General features: G+C 34.5%; 1 protein-coding gene across 3 annotated transcripts in view; it reads right to left on the bottom strand.

The window, feature by feature from the left end:
* The window catches only part of LOC109802074 (uncharacterized), a 34,570-nt gene extending 17,601 nt beyond the window's left edge, over window positions 1-16,969 (bottom strand). Inside the window, exons 1-5 of one of the 3 annotated variants that reach the window (XM_029272063.2) lie at window positions 16,562-16,969; window positions 16,214-16,257; window positions 15,691-16,043; window positions 11,221-11,409; window positions 516-605 (exon numbers count right to left, since the gene is read on the bottom strand). In XM_029272063.2, coding sequence (XP_029127896.2) covers window positions 516-605; window positions 11,221-11,409; window positions 15,691-16,011 — 600 coding nt within the window. In that variant the 5' untranslated portion in view covers window positions 16,012-16,043; window positions 16,214-16,257; window positions 16,562-16,969. The remainder of the gene's footprint in view (window positions 1-515; window positions 606-11,220; window positions 11,410-15,690; window positions 16,044-16,213; window positions 16,258-16,561) is intronic. The other 2 variants (XM_083072355.1, XM_020363284.3) reach the window with 2 other exon arrangements.
* Window positions 16,970-17,609: the final 640 nt, after the last annotated feature.

Below are 17,609 nucleotides of genomic sequence, written 5' to 3'. Positions count from 1 at the left end.
GTGCGGATAAATGGTAGAGACCCTTTTTAATGTTCTAAAATAGGTAGGACTTGGATTCTTCCCTATACACCCCTCACACTTAACATTATTGGACTTGGTGCGTATATAAATGGTGAGTTGCTCTTTTAGCAAATTTAGGATTGCTTTGATATCATCTTAGCAAATAGGTGGCCCTTTTGGCTATAATATGGTATCAAAGCGCATTTTAGTGAGTGTTGTTAGGCTTATCAAGCCAACCAATATCGGGCCATTATCAGACCACCCAAATGTTCAATCTTGCAAACTTTACGATGGAAATGTCCAATCTTCGACATGAGAGATTGTATATAAGTGAGGAACAATCCTTACCTTACAAATTGGTTTTGTAAGGTACAGTTAGGCTCAAACCCCCATTATAAGAATTACTTTATGAGAAATAAGAACTAGGCATTAATTACTATGACTTGGATACACACATATCAAACATTAAAGATAATGATAACAATTTTGAACACAGAGAAGTTTGAGAAAATTACTGTTCTAGTTAGCTCATTAGAATATTTCTTCACCATCTCTGCAACCTCCACACCATCATTCTCTAGTAGGAATTGAATATCATCACTCTCCTAAAAATTACAAAAAAATGGATGAAAGTTAGTTGCCTTTTTGAATCACATTTTTGTGCATGTCATTACATGCATTAGGAAATATGAATACAATTAGACTTTTGAGCATGTATTTGAATTATAGTGTGCACACAGCACACCCTTAGCCTTAGTACACGAGTGTAAACAAAATTTCATCCATAAATGATATCTTTGGCAAAGTTATGATTGTCTGAACATGATTTTTGGGTTATTAGCATATTACTAAACCTAGCTCAACCTTTTCAAACTTAGATAATCTTGCCTTAACCTCATAAAAACAGTCACATGCTAGTCATGTGACTACTTATTACAAATAAATAAATAAATAAATAAAAACTCAAAATAAAGAGCTTAAAAGTAAGAACATTAAATAAATTGTTCATCAACCCCTCCCTAAGAAGAGAAGTTCGTGCATAGAAAAGTTTAGATTGTGCAGATCAATACAATACCACTTGGGACATAAAATAGTTGTATGACACAATGGTTTACGTAATTATTTAATATAAAGTGATAATGTGCTTGTTGCCGATTGGTTTAATTATCTATACAACTTACGCAGATGAGATCTATACAAATTATTTCTCCATAAAAAAAGACCAATAGATAATGCAAAGAGCTTATAAATTTTAGCATTATTATGGAATCAATACATTGCAATTCATCTTTGGCCACATGCACTATTAGTGGTAGGAGATATCTCTAATAGGTAGTTACTTACCACTACCTAGATCAATTCTCGTAAAATAGCGATATAGATCTACTTGAGAGGGGTGGAGAAGAGCCTTAGAGAAAGCATAATACATTTAGAGGGAGCCAAACTTTATATTACGAACCTTTTTCCATGTAATTTTTTGTTTTTCTTTGTATTTGGATCTTGGGCCTTGTTTTAGTATTTTTGGACATAGTTACCGGATTCTTACGATTCATGATTCAAATCTTACGATTTGATACAATTTGGCTACCTACCAATATGTATCATAAGATGAATCTAAAATGACTTTGTATCTTACAATACATGAAGGAATCTATGCAATTTTGTATCATCGATTCAATTCAAACGATTCATTATTTTTTTTTCTTTTTTCACCTATATTTCATACAATTCATTATCTTGCAATACATGAAGGAATTTATGCAATTTCATATCAACAATACAATACATATGATTCACTCCCTCTTATTTGTTTTATTGTATGTGTTCTAAGAAGTGGTATCGAGAGCTATCATGATCATGGGCTTGTGAGGCTTTTTGTTGTGAGAAAGAAACTCTTTCTTGTGTGGCTGTTTGAATCTTTTGATTAAGGAATATTTTGAAGAGATCAAAGGGTGAATATGGTTGGTTTTAATGGGTCTTTTTCTACCAACTTGCATATTCTAGATGGCAAGAACTTTGAACAATGGTGTATCAAGATGGGTATCATCTTCGATTTTCAAGAAGTCTTGAAAGGTGCTACAAAGGTGTAGAGGGAAGCTAATAGGGAACAGAAGAAGAAAGACTACAAAGCTATCTTCTTGATCCATCAATGTGTGGATTCTACCAATTTCGAGAAAATAGCTTTAGCCAATTCAGCTAAGGAGGCATGTGATATTTTGAATAAATCATATGGAGGTGCTGATAAATTCAAGAAAGTGAAGGGGATTACTTTACAAGAATTTAAGTGTTGGTCAACTCAATGAAGGCTTGCGGAGAGAAATTTTCAGATCAGCAAATAGCGGACTAGGTTCGAGAACTTTGACCCCCTAATTTTACCACATTATGATGGCAATTGAGAAATCAAAGGTTCTTGAAAAGATAAGGGTCAAGGTGTTGCAGAATTCTCGAAGCTCATGAAGAAAGGCTTTTTGAGTGTTTAGGGGGCCTTTGGTACATGGCAAATTTTTTCATGCTTGTTCATAAGAATCATAAATCCAAGGAATCATGATTCTTAGCAATCATTAAAATTTGTTTTATTGGTTATAAATGTTTCTAGGAATGTTTATAAATGTTACATGGAATCAAGGATTTTTACTATATTAAGCAAATAAAGGTATCATGATGTTTTTACCGCATTAAAACTTTACTTTTACCTTGGGAAAGTTACTTTCCCAAGAATAATTTTGTAGGAACCTATGCAAAAACCATTCTTGGGAAACAATGCTTCTTGTGAATGTTTATTAAATAACAAAACAAGCATGAAAAACTAATATTCCCAACATCAAATTCCTAGAAAAGTAAAATTTTCCCATGTACCAAACATCTCCTTAGGAAAATGAAAGAACAAATCAAAATATTCTGGTGAAGGGCCAAGCAAGGTCTCAAATTAGAATTCTGGTGTTGACAATTAGAAGAAGAATGGAAGTCATGGAAAATTTGGCAAGGGAGTTGATCAAAATAGAAAGGGGCAAAGGAAATTTGATAAGACAAATATATAGTTAAGCTTGTCAAAAATAGGTCACATTGCAGATGAGTGCTACAATAATGAAGGAAAGCAATTTAAGGGGGGTGAAACTCAAATGGCACAAGGTGATAGTGATTATTCGAATCATGTCCTTCTAATGGTGACAAATTAGATTGTTCCAAATCTAATTATTGGTATTTGGACACTGGTGTTCAAATCACTTGACTGGGAAGTGGGAATAAAGGGTGGTTTGCAATCTTGATGAAAAAGTAAAAAGAATGGTGAAGTTTGTTGATAATAGCTGAGGGGAGGGAAAGGCTCTGAGTCAAATGAAAGATGGAAAAAGGACATTTATAACAAATGTTCTTTATGTGCCACAAATGAAGACCAATCTATTATGTCTAGGTCAACTATTAGAAGAAAAAAAAAGCTATGTAACAAATATGGGGCATAATTTGATGGTGTAGAACAGCAAGAGAAAGCTGATTTTGAAGGCACCATTGTCAAATACAAAACCTTTAAAATAGAAATTCATATTGGTTAAAAAGTCACTGTTTTGCAATTGTTGCAAAAGATTAGAATGGGCTTTGGCATCTAAGATTTGGACATCTATATTTAAAAGCCTAAGTCTACTGAGAAAGAAATGAATGGCTCATTGTTTACCATAGGAGTTATGTGAAGAGTGCCCCATAAGCAAACAAACTAGAAATTCCTTGAAGTCCAACATTCCAACAGCAAAAGCACCATTGGAAATTGTCTATTCAGATGTGTGTGGTCTAATGGAGTTAGCTTCACTTGGAGGTAATCATTAATTCATTTCCTATGTTGACGACTTTACAAGAAAGTTGCGAATCTATTTGATTACAAGAAAAGGAGATGCATTTGAAGTGTTTAAAAGGTTCGAGGCAATGGCAAGAAAGTAATGTGGGGGACCCATCAAAGTCTTTAAAATAGATGGGGGTGATGAATACACCTCAAATGTTTTTCACTGCTATTGTGATAAGTAAGGGTGTTCATTGATTTGGATCAACCCAACGATCCTAATGATCCAAACCGAACCAATTAAATTGGTCAGGATATCTTTTCTTGTTTGGGTTGAACCTAAATCAAACCAATTTAGATCAATGTTGATTGGTTCGAGCATGAAATTCACACTTTCGAAACTTGAACAAACCCCAACCAAACTAATTTTTATGTATTATTTTTTTTTAATGGTTAACATAGTAAATATGTGACTTTGTGTAGTTTTACAATTATGAGTATGTTGGTGGATTTGGCTTCTATTAGACAATTTGATGTTAAACACTTTGGCTTGTGATGGACATTTTTGTTAATTTTCTTTCTATTGTTATAGATGGAGTGGTATGATTTAATCAATTATTCATGTGTTATTTTTTTATAATTTATGTTGTTATGTAATTAATGTAAGTCAATTATACTCAAATATGTATTTTATATACTTTTATGACAACATTATTTGTCAATTTTGAGATAAAACCATGTTTATTTTTTTCATTGAACATCCGATTACATGAAGCGAACCAACCCATTCAACATTGGTTTGGTTTGGGTTAGACAAAATATTATGAATTCCAAAACAAACTTAACCAACTAAAATTAATTAGTTCGAATTTCATTTTCCCCTAAATATGAACCAATCGACCAATGAACACCCCTTTGTGATAAGGAAGGAATAGCTCATTATGTTACAACTCCATATAACCCACACCATAATAGAAAGGTTGAAAAGAGAAATAGAACATTGATGAACAGGCTAGATGTATGTTGAAAGGTAAAAATATGCCAAACTAGTTTTTGGGAGAAGTTGTATTCCCAATAGCCTACATTCTAAATAGATATCAAACTAAGAGTCTACATGATGCGACTCCTAGGGAAGTGTGGTCAAGAAGAAAACTTGCAATGAGTCATCTTTGAGTATTTGGTTTTCTTTGTTTTGGACATGTACCAGATGAAAGAACGAAGACGGATGATAAGGGAGACTACAACTAAAAGTGATAAAGTGATTGTACCAATTTACCTTGATATGCAATATGAAAATTGTGCAGAAATAGTTCAAATCCAGCCACATAGACCTCAAATAACTAGAAAGCCACCTCAAGACTATAAATCTATTCCCGACTTTACAGTGACAATTAAGGAATCAAGACAAGAGGCAACAATGGAGGAAGAGATGAGTGCTATAGAGAAGAACCATACATAGGAGTTGGACACATTACCTCACAACAAATGGCCTATTGGAGTGAAATGGGTCTAAAAAGTGAAGGTAAAAACAATTAGAGAAGGTACAAAATACAAGACTAGACTGATTACAAAGGGGTTTTGCAAAAGATTGGTTTGGATTATAATGAAGTGTTTGCACCTGTGGTTAGAATTGAAACCATCAGACTACTATTGCTACAACATTTTTAAAGGTTGGTGATTACATCAATTGGATGTCAAGCCAACCTTTCAGAATAGGCCGCTAGAGGAGGAGTTTTATGTCTGTCAACCTCTTGGTTTTGAAGTGACTAGATATAAAGGCATGGTTTATAAGTTGAAGAAGGCTTTATATGGGTTAAAGCAAGTTCCTCAGGCTTGGAATAGAAGAATAGATTGCTTCCTTTTGCAGTTGGGTTTCAACAAGTGTACATCAAAATATGGAGTTTATGTGAGAGCTACAACAAGTGATTTAATGCTTGAATGCTTGTATATAAATGATTTTTTGGTTACTGGTAGCAATGCAATAGAAATTGATGAGTTTAAAAGGGGAATAATGTTGGAGTTTGAGATGACATATATGGGATTACTATCCTATCTTTTGGAGATGGAACTTTCATGCATCAAAAGGAGGTATGCAATAGACATATTGAAAAGATTTCACAAGCTAGATTGTAATTCTTCCCGCACACTAGTTGATTGTGGAACAAAGTTGGAGAAGGAAGGAAGTGACAAGTTAACTAATGCAACCTTGTATAGACAGATTGTTGATTCATTGAGATTTTTGTGTAGCAATAGGCCTGGCATAGCTTATGGAGTAGGATTGACTAGTAGATTTATGGATCATCTGATGTTGTCTCGCCTACTTGCAACTAGGAGGATACTGAGATATGTGAAGGGCACTATGGACAATGGATCATTGTTCCTAAACAATGGTAGAAATGTTTTTGAAGAAGTAATTGGCTACTATGATTTATATTGTTGTGCTGACAAAAGTAATAGAAAGAGCACAACATGGTATGTGTTTATGATGTGTGAAGCACCTATTTCATGGTGTTCTAGGAAGGAGTCAGTGGTGGCATTGTCCTTGTTGAGTTTAATGTATTTTATAGTGTTAATTATTACCTTCTTTTTGTGACATCCTTTCACTGATGTTGGGGGCTACATCAAGGATCAGATTGCTATCTCTCCCTTTTTGTCTTATCTTGTACTTTCTAGATACACACACACACATATATATATAAGTTTTGGAGCTAAGTGTATTACATACACTTCAGCTTTTCTCTCAAATTTCTTCAAGTTCTTCAACTTGGTATTAGAGTAGGTTCGACCCGCTCTGCCTGTCATCGTCCACTTTCACTATTTGCATCCCCGACTGTCGCTCGTCGTCTCCGATTGTCATCCACTGCCGACCATTTTTTGGCAAACCCTAGGAGTTGATATGCCTTGTCAAAAACAACCCAACCCAAGTGGTCACAGGGGCAAAAGTCTCTTCACATCTCACACACTACATCTTTGGGGGCGGCTCTACCAGGAACGTACTGTTCTTACACTTATCTCCAGCCACCGAAAAATGGCCACGCCATCACCAGTTCTTCATTGGCACCTTTTGGGTCTATTTCAAAGTTATCCTTCCTATTTTCTTGTCTATTTGGAGAATGGGTCTATTTCTCTTTTTCTTTTGGGCCTTTTCATCTATTACAACATGACAAACTTTGGCCCTACTTTTTCCATTTCTGGAACTCCCACAATAACCTTGGAGAAACTAAATGGCAAGAACTACCTATCTTGGTCTGCCTCTGTGGAGCTATGGTTTCTTAGTCAGGGATATCATGACCATTTGGAGAAGGCTATTGCTGAAATACCCTTCGAGAGTCAAGAACAGTGGAAAAAGCTTGATTTCCAACTGTGTGCTTTGTTGTGGCAATCCGTAGAGCCCAACATTTTAGGAATCTTGAGGAACTCCAAAACTTGTCATTCCTTTTGGAAGAAAGCCCAAAATATAATTGTCAATGACATTATACGTCTATATGATTCAGCTCACAAATTAGCATCCTTCAAACAAACTAATGATGACATGGCCTCCTTTGTTGCCCAAGCACAATTAACAATTAAGGAGCTAAAATTGTTTTTAGAAGTTGATTCTATGGAAGAGATGAAGAAGAAACTTGATAAGTTGTGTATGGTGTTGATTTTGCGTGCCATGAACTTTGATTTTAATCATATTCATTATTAGATTTTGACAAGTCAGGAAATCCCTTCAATGGAGAACATTGTAACGCGTCTTCTTCGTGTTTCAAGTTCAAAAGATAGTGGAAGTTTGGCAGAACCTACTGAATCTTCAACAATGGTTTCTACTCAAGGAAGAGGAGGTTGTGGAAATCATGGAGGACATGGTGGCAGGAGTGGTCTCCCCCAATGCTCATATTGTAAAAGAATGGGTCATACTCAAGAGACTTGTTATTCATTGCATGACTTTCCTGGAAAAACTGCCAATGTCTCCAAAATTGAGACTCCAAATCTTATCAGAAATTTTTTGAGGATGAATATCAAGAATATCTTCAGTTGAAATCCAATAGTCAAGCTCAATTTTCCTTTGTTCCTAATATTTATCAACATGCATTTCTCAATCCATGGAGAGTCAAGGTCCATATGTATAGTAATATTTCCTTGTTATCTTTTATTTCCTTACCTAAAGTTCCACATTCCATCACCTTGGCTAATGGATCCAAAGTCATTTCCCAAGGAGTTGGCCAAGTCTCTCACACCTTCCTTAAACTTAAAATTTGTCCTCTTTGTTCCTAAATGTGCCTTTAATTTAATTTCTTTAAGTAAATTAACCCTTATTGAATTGTTTTGTAACCTTTGATGCTAATTCCTTTGTTCCATTTCTTGAGTCAGTATTGACCTCGTCTCCTGAAACTTCCAACCAAAACATAGATCCAAATCCTTCTCTAACTATCAGCCCACCTGAACCATCTTCACCACCTTTCATCACTTACCAACGAAGGACATAAAGGGGCAACTCAACACATCATGGAGAGCCATCTGTTTCATGTTCTTCACAATCAACTGCACCTACCACAATTCCCAATGATGAAGATTCTAGTTGGCCAATTGCTCTTCGAAAAGGTATTCGATCTACTCAAAATCCTCATCCTATTTATAATTTTTTTGAGTTACCATTGTTTATCCTCTTCATATTTTTCCTTTGTTTCATCCTTGTCTTCTATCACCATTCCTAAAAAATATCAATGAAGCACTTGCTTATCCTAGATGGCAACAATCCATGGTTGTTGAAATGCAAGCTCTTGAAAGTAATGGGACACGGGAATTGGTCCCTCTTCCACCTAGGAAAAAAATAGTTGGTCACAAATGGGTTTATGCCATCAAAGTTGGGCCTAATGGTGATCTTGATAGACTTAAGGCTAGATTGGTGGCCAAAGGATACACTCATATCTATGGCCTTGATTATGGTGACACTTTTTCTCTTGTGGCCAAAATCACTACTATTCGGCTCTTTCTTGCTATGGTTGCTATTCGACATTGGCCCCTCCATCAGTTAGATATTAAAAATGCCTTCCTCCATGGTGATTTGGAAGAAGAAATCTATATGGAATAACCTCCTAGATTTGTTGCATAGGGGGAGTGTGGATTAGTTTGTAAATTGCATCAATCTCTCTATGGGCTCAAACAATCTCCACAAGCTTGGTTTGGAAAATTTAGTCACGTTGTATAGATTTTTGGGATCACTCAGGTTTTTATTGTCATACCTCTAAAATGTGTTTATCTAATTATGTATGTTGATGACATAGTTATTACAAGAAATCATTTTGTCAAGATTTCCCAGCTGAAAAGGCATTTAATCGGCCACTGAGACCAAGGATCTCGGTTGTCTTAAATACTTTTTTGGTATTGAGGTGGCTAAATCAAGGGAGGGCATTGTTATTTCACAAAGAAAGTATGCTCTACATATTCTGGAGGACACAAGCATGATTAATTGCAAGCCAATTGATAGTCCTATGGACCCAAATAAAATGTTAGTGGCAAACCATGGTGAGCCATTCTCAAATTTAGAGGGATATACAAGGCTTGTTGGAAAACTTATTTATCTCACGATCACCAGACCTAACATCTCCTTTGCAGTTGGAGTTGTCAGTTAATTCATGCAAGTTCCTTATATTGATCATTGGAATGTTGTGATTCACATTCTTAGGTACATCAAGAAGTCTCTGGGACAGGGACTATTGTATGAGGATAAGGGAAACACCCAAATTTATGGTTATTGTGATGCTATTAGTGTATAAAATCAAAACAAAAAGGGAATATTTGTTTTGATTTTATACACTAATAGATGCTGACTGGGCAAGATCTCCTATAGACAGACGCTCTACTACAGGATATTGTGTTTTTATTGGAGGAAATATCATTTCTTGGAAGAGCAAGAAATGATATGTTGTTACTCAATCTACTGAAGAAGCAGAATATAGAGCTATGGCTACAAACACTTGTGGGTTAATATGGATTAAGAAACTCCTTCAAGAATTAAAGTTTTGTGATATTAAGAAAATGAAGTTGTATTGTAACAGCCAGGCAACTCTCCATATTGCTTCCAACCCAGTGTTCCATGAAAGAACAAAACATATAGAAATTGATTGTCACTTTGTTCGACAAAAGTTGTTATCCAAGGAGATTGGTACTGAATTCACCAGTTCAAATGATCAACTAGCAGATATTCTTACCAAGTCTTTGAGAAGGCCTCAGATTAATTTCACATGTTCCAAGCTTGAAGCATACAATTTATATGCTCCAACTTGAGGGAGAGTGTTGAGTTTAATGTATTTTATAGTGTTAATTATTACTTTCTTTCTTTTTGTAACATCCTTGCAAAGATGTTGGTGATTGTATCAAGGATCAGACTGCTATCTCTCCCTTTTTGTCTTATCTTGTACTTTCTAGATACACATACATATATAGAAGTTGGAGCTAAGTGTATTACATACACTTCAGCTTTTCTCTCAAATTTCTTCAAGTTCTTCAAATGTCCTCATGTGAGGTTGAATACATTTCAGCCTCAATGGGTGCTTGTCAAGCCTTGTGGCTTGAGAATTTGGTGACAGAAATGAAGATTAGAAGAGAAAAACCTATGAAGTTGCTAATAGATAATAAGTGAACTATATGTTTGGCTAAACATCCTTTTGCTCATGGTAGGAGCAAGCATATTGAGACAAGATTCCATTTTCTTAGAGATCAGGTCAATAAAGGGAAGCTAGAGTTGAAATATTGCAACACAGATGAACAAGTGACTGATATTTTGACAAAACCTCTTAAGGTTGAATGTTTCAAGCTATTAAGAGATGTGATTGGGGTGAAGTCTATTGCTAATCTGGATTGAGGGAGAGTGTTGTGGATTATTTAGTTAGTTAGTGCTTTTATGTTAGGTAGTTAGTGGGTTGTTAACTAATTGCATGTAACTCTGTACCACAAATATTGCTGCTATATGTGACAAATAGATTGTGAGAAATATTAAGTGTCAAATTCAGCACCATATCTTTATCTCTCTCTCCCTCTTCTTTGTTTTTTTTTCTTTTGTGTGTTATAACACTTGTTATATAAATTATTGACTCAACAAACCTATGCAACATGATAAACAAAGCATACTTAACTACCATTTCCCAATAAGATGCTACTCCAACATTCACCCAAATACATTCATTCTATGATCTTATATTGTATGTTCATTAATCCATTTTACTTAAAAGTATAAAATAAATAGGTTAAATGGTGAACCTTAGAGATCAATTTGCCTTGAAACATTGTCATCTCTTTTTATTAATTAGAAAAATTATTAGACATTCTGGAAAAGTACAAAGGAAATAAGGAGGAAGAATTCCCATCAGTGGTAGCATAAATATTTTATCCAATAAAGATTTTATGACTTAAGGGGAAAAGGAAAGGAAAATAAAAAGATCAAATATATTCCTTCATAAAAATTATACCTTCAAATTGCATTGGGGATTGACATTGCTAGTTTGTTCAAGAAAGTTGGTAGAAGATGAGGACACCTTTGGCTTTTTACAAGGAACTTGCACTACATTGTCAGACGCAATCTTGATATCATTCAAGGAATGTGATTTACTTCTTAGATTGGATTGCAAATGATATGTGGCAAAAACGGGGTCTACCACCTGTTTTATGTTTAAATAGTTAGTAACATGTCTAAATACCATAAATAAGAGTGTGCTTGTATAAACGTTCAAACTTCGTTGAAGATCAATCCTTAAAATTCCTTGGTCACAATTTGTTTATAAGAATGTGTGGAATGGATGTTCAAACAATAAAACAAATATGCACTAAATCTTCAAGACATCAAAGCATATTGCATAACAATTAAAGTAAGTAAACACATGCAAACTTTGAAATGGAAGCCATGATAAATAAATTAAATAGAAATTGTTGAATTCAAAGATTTTAGATAGTGAAGGAGAAAAGGAGATCATAGAGAATCAAAATAATATAAGATTGATATTATTATGATGTAATGAGGTGATTATAAGTGATGACCCAATAACCCTATTTATACTAAATATAGAATCCTAGTCCTAATTAAATGAAGAAACAAATCACAAAATCACTAGGGGTGAAAAGTTGAAGTAATATGTACAGAGTCCTCGATTCGAACCCTATTATGGTCATCATTGTAATTCCTATGGATAAAAAGAAAAGAAACAAATCATAAAATATAAAAGAATAAATCCAAAGTGATGAGGGCAATGCATCTAGGACAAAGGTTGAGCCATTGCATCAAGGACAAAGACGAGACCAATACAAATTGCAAAATATATCCCAAGAAAGTCAAAATACCATGTTGAGGTGGTGAATAGATGGGCATTATAAATGAACAAAATCTGCTTGAAATTCACCTGAAAAGGGGAGGATAGCTAACGAAGGAGACCATGAATCAAATGGAAAGGGAAATTAACATAGCCACAAGAAACATGTAAAAACCCAAAATGGCATGCGCACAAGCTTCTCACTCAAAAAAGCCTAGATGGGGCTAAAAATGGTTGGTCTTGGTTGGCCTTGATATGGTGACCATGACACAATGAGCAACAGTTGAAATGGTTGGATTATTGCCCAACAAAATTGTAGGATGCCCATGAAAAGGACAACAACATTGTCAATGGGGAATGTGTCAATCTTGAGGGATACACCTAGTGGTGTGGTCAGTTGCTAAAGATGTAACAGGAATAGTGGGCGACTAATGGTGGCAAATGAAAGGGAAAGCCATATGAAAAACATAGTTTGACAACATGAGCAAACAAAGGTGACTAGTTGGAGCACCAAAACTTTTATGTTTTGTTATTTTGAGTGGTGTAATAGTGATGAAACAAGTCATGAAGCATGATACTGCTCTAATACCATGTTGAATTTGAAAATTTTAGGTAGGTTGGAAGAAAATGAGATAGTAGAGAATCAACATAATATAAGATTAATATTATTATGATGTAATGAGGTGACTACAAAAGACAACTCAATAGTCCTATTTATTCTAAATATAGAATACAGAGAAACAAATCATAGAATATAAAAGAAGAATAAATCCTAAGAGATCATCTAGGATACTCTTATAATATTTGAGATATAAAAAAGATATCAAATATTTCTCAAATTTTCTAACAAAAATAATCAAATATTCACATTTAGAATTCCCTAAACTAAATCCTCACTTGAATATTGAGAGATTTGGTTTTAGGGAAAATTGGTGTGTATGTCTTACTCCACTAATGTATATATCTATATATATGAAGTTTGAAAAGGAAGGTACAAATAGAGAAAAAGGCTACAACCTATGTCACCTACTCCATCACCTAGATAAAACAAAAGGAAGCTTTTATAAAGGTGTACAACAGATATTAAAAGACTATTTTAACTCCCCCTCACGTTGGAGCATACATATTGTATGTACCAGGCTTGGAACATAAAAATTGGATTTGAGGTCCCCATAAAGATTTAGTCATAATATTCCCATGTTGATCAATAGAGTTAACAAATTCAATCATAATCTCCTTGGACAGCAGCTTCTCCAACAAAATGGAAATCAACCTCTATATGTTTAGTTCTCTCATGCAACACTAAATTAGAGGTAACATGAAGGACAACCTGATTATCACAATACAAATTTATTGGTTGAACTCCACAAAATGTTAACCCCTAGAGGCGTTGATTAATCCATACAAGTCCACAAGCAACCAAAGCTATAGATCAACATTTTGTTACAACATTGGATCGAGCAACAACATTTGTTTCTTACTCTTCCAAGGGATGAGACTTCTACCGGTGAATACTCAGTATCCAATAGTAGGACATCAATCTATAGGACATACTGCCAATAAGCATCAAAGTACCTAGAAACTTGATTGTATCCTTTGTCCTCATACAACAACCCTTGTCCTAAAGCCATTTCGATGTATCTAAGAATGCGTATAACAACATTCCAATGATCAATATGAAGGACACATATGAATTGACTAACAATCCTACTACAAAAGAAAGATCAAGTTTTGTTATTGTAAGATAAGTATGTTTAACAACCAATCTCCTATATCTCTCCGAGTTGTGAATGGTTCACCGTGATTAGCCATCAACTTTTGATTAGGATCCATAGGACTATCATTGGGCCTACAATCAATCAATGATGTTTCCTTCAAGGTCTAGAGTTTACATCTTTCGTGAAATCAAAATATCTTCCTTCGATTGGACAACCTTAATACCCAAAAAGTATTTTAATATCATTTGTCTAAAAATGAAAAAATAAGTGCTTTTTCAACTGAGAAATTTTAGTAGCATCATTCCCTGTAATCACTGTCATCAACATAAACAATCAGATAAACATAGTTCCTAGGAGAAGTATGACAATAGAAAACTAAATGGTCTACTTACTTCTCGTTAACCCAAAGTCCTACACCACATAGCTAAATTTTCTAAACCAAGCTTGAAGAAATTGTTTGAGACCATAAAGAGAACTCCATATCTTGCAAACTAAACTAGACTCCCCATGAGCAATAAACCTAGGGGTTTTCCATCTAGATCTCTTCATCTAGCTCACCATGAAGAAAAAAAATTTCAATGTCTAATTGGAGGGGAGGCCAATGGTGAATAGCTAACATAGCAAGTCAAGTTGTAGGGATTTTGGTCACGGGAGAGAAGGTGTCACCATAATCAAGACCATAAATTTCAGTGTATCCTTTAGCCACCAATCTGGCTTTGAGCCAATCATCTACACCATCAGGGCCAACTTTAATGGCATAAACCCATTAGCATCGAACTAGTGTTTTGTCGGAAGAAAGTGGAATCAACTCCCATCTACCACTATGCTAAAGGGCCTACATCTCAACAATCATGACATGTACCACTATCAGGTTTTTTATTTATTTTATCAAATCAATCATCATCTAGAACATTTTTGGTTCTTCCACTATAACTTGAGCTTTAGCAATGTGAGAAATCATTTCATGGTTAGTCTATTTGAGAAAGGCTAATTTTTGGGCAGCATCATACAGCCATTGAATATCCCTTGCATAAATGTTTTGAGCCTTCTTCCAAAAGGAACAATGGGTTTTGAAAGCTCTAAGAGTTCCCAAAATATTTGGTTCGATAGACTACCACAACAAAGAATATAATTGAAGATTAAGCTTCTTCCATTGAGCCCAATTTTTCATTCGATCCCTCAATGGCTTCCCTCCCTAGATGATCATGGTGCCATTGACCAAGGAACCATAGTTCCACAAAGGAAACCCTAGATGAATAATTTTTACCATTGAGTTTCTCTGTAGTTATGATGGGAGTACTAGAGACGAGTAAAACAAGGCCTTGGCGACAAATAGAATTGAATCGTCAGACAACAGCTAACAACAACAAACTATATGGAACAGCTGTGTAGGATCGTACCTACTCTTATACCAACTTGAATATCGAGAGATTTTGGTTTTAGGGAAAATCAATGTGTATGTCTTACTCCACTAATATATATATATATATATATATATATATATATATAAAGTCTAATAAGAAAGGTACAAACTGAGAAAAAGGTTGTAGCCTATGTCACCTAGTCCATCATCTAGATACAACATAAGGAAGCTTTTATAAAGCACTATAATAGACACAAAAAGACTATTTTAACATGATCCATCAATATCATGTAACATTTTGGTATTTGGAGGTGAAGGGACCTATGTAGGGGAGGGGAACAGGTGGCTTGGATGATTAAAATTCATCTTAATGAATGATGGAATGAGAAATAAAGCTATAAAACAAGATTAATAGGAATATATCATCAAGATTGTTGAAATGTACAAAACTAAAAGCAATGAGTTCTATTTTGCTAATGAAGAAAGAAGTTACAGTGTCATTGACAGCTCCGATATTCATAAACAACCAAAACAGGATCAAGATGCTTAATGTACCTCATCAACTTCGGACGAAAGTGCAGTGACACTCTGTCTCAGCAGTGATTTTAATCTGTCCTTTTTAAAGTTTGAAATCCCAGCTTCAACACCATTACTAAACAATGGGCCAGAACAATTATCACTCTGATTGACTAAATTCTTCTTTTTTCCCTCTTCATATTTTCTTTCAGGTAGCTTGGGTGTTTGAGTAGAAACAGGAAAAACATCTTCATCTTGTGACAATAGATTTACTATTTCAGAATAGTAATATCCAAAGTAATCAGGTCCTACTCTTTCACATTTATCAGATGCAGCGAAACTTTTTGAGGCATTTGACATGGCAGAGAAGGGTGAAGCTCAACAAGATTCAACTACATTAATCACAAAAAACATGAAATTAATAGATATAAATATATACTGAACAATGAAATTAAAGAGCTTGAAAATGCTCATCCAATAAAAACCTAAATTAAATTTAGATAAAGAGAACAAAAGTTTTGCATAATTGTTTTAAGAAATGATCATAGGTTATTATACTCACGCATAAACTTCTCCACTGTGCATAATCAAGCAGTCACCCTAGATCTGGGTCAAACACCAAATCATTTGTGTCAGTCTAATTAAAACACTCAAATTGGCAAAGTTTTTAAAGTTTATATAACAACAATTAAATTACAAAAGCAGGAAGAATATGAAAATTTGTTGAGTATAAATAAATAAAGGCACCCATATATATTAAGGAGCCTAAATCAATAATACCTAGCAAATGTGTAGGATATATATAGCCAAAATGCCAGTACTTTTTCCTTTTTCAATTTAGAAAATAAAACTGATAAATATGTTTGATAACATTATTTAAGAATTTTGGGATTAATTTTAAGAACATAACCTGTCAAATGCCGTGAAACACAATTTCCATTCTCTGTCGCCGTTCGTTCCTCTGTTTCTTATATGCTCTTCCATCTCTTCATTTGCCTTGTTCACACCCCTTTTAGGTTGTATGTTGCAATTCCAATAATAATAAACACGACCTAATCTAATAAAAGTATAGTATATACACGTAGGTAATGTAAAAAAATAAAAAGAATTGTCGAATGAGACCAAGAGGTCGTTGGTGGTCACCGCAGATGACTGAGACAGTCGGTGAGCGTCACCGGCGATGGCTATAACAGCAGCGGGTAGTGCGGTGGTCCGGAGATCTCGCTGGGTGCTGGGGTGGTCCAGGTTTATGCGATTTTGAAACGACCCTATCGATATTCTTTTTCTCTTTGTCTAAGGTTTTCTAACCACAAGTCTCTTTAATTAATTGTTTGGGTGGGTGGGCTTCCTTGTACCTAATTTTAAAAAGGCTAAAAACTTATTTTGGTCCTTTATAATTCTTTTTTGTTTCAATTTAATCTCTTATTAATTTTTGATCTCAATTTGGTCCCAAATTAATTAATTGGTTTCAATTTAGTCCCAAATTAATTAATTAGTTTCAATGTGGGACTTCTGTCTAAATTATTTAAACGGAGTTAACTTTTGGCCACGTGGATGCCACGTAGATGCATACGTTGCATCCACGTGGATGAGAATTTTTTTTGAAAACACCTGGACCGGAACGGCCCGTTCTGAAACCGGAACGGGCCGTTCTGATTGCAAAATTAAAACACCACCAGTGAAGCAGAACGGGACGTTCTGAAAATAGAACGGCCCGTTCTGCTTTCAGAACGACCCGTTCCAAAACTATGAACAAAATATTTTTTACTTAATTGTGTTTTTGATATTATAATTATGCAATTTTGATCTCTAAGGTTTTAATTGAGTAATTTCAGTCCTTAAAATATTATAGTTGTGTAATTTTAGTCTCACAATTTTTAATTGAACAATTTTAATCTCTCAAATATCATAATTGTGCAATTTTAGTCTTTCTCATTAAAAATTTAATAATTTTAAAA

Source organism: Cajanus cajan, chromosome 4 (assembly GCF_000230855.2).
Source record: "Cajanus cajan strain Asha chromosome 4, NIPB_CcT2T_4, whole genome shotgun sequence".
Taxonomy (NCBI): Eukaryota; Viridiplantae; Streptophyta; class Magnoliopsida; order Fabales; family Fabaceae; genus Cajanus; species Cajanus cajan.
Note: the sequence above shows the minus strand (reverse complement) of the source record. Positions and strands in the feature narration are given on the sequence as shown.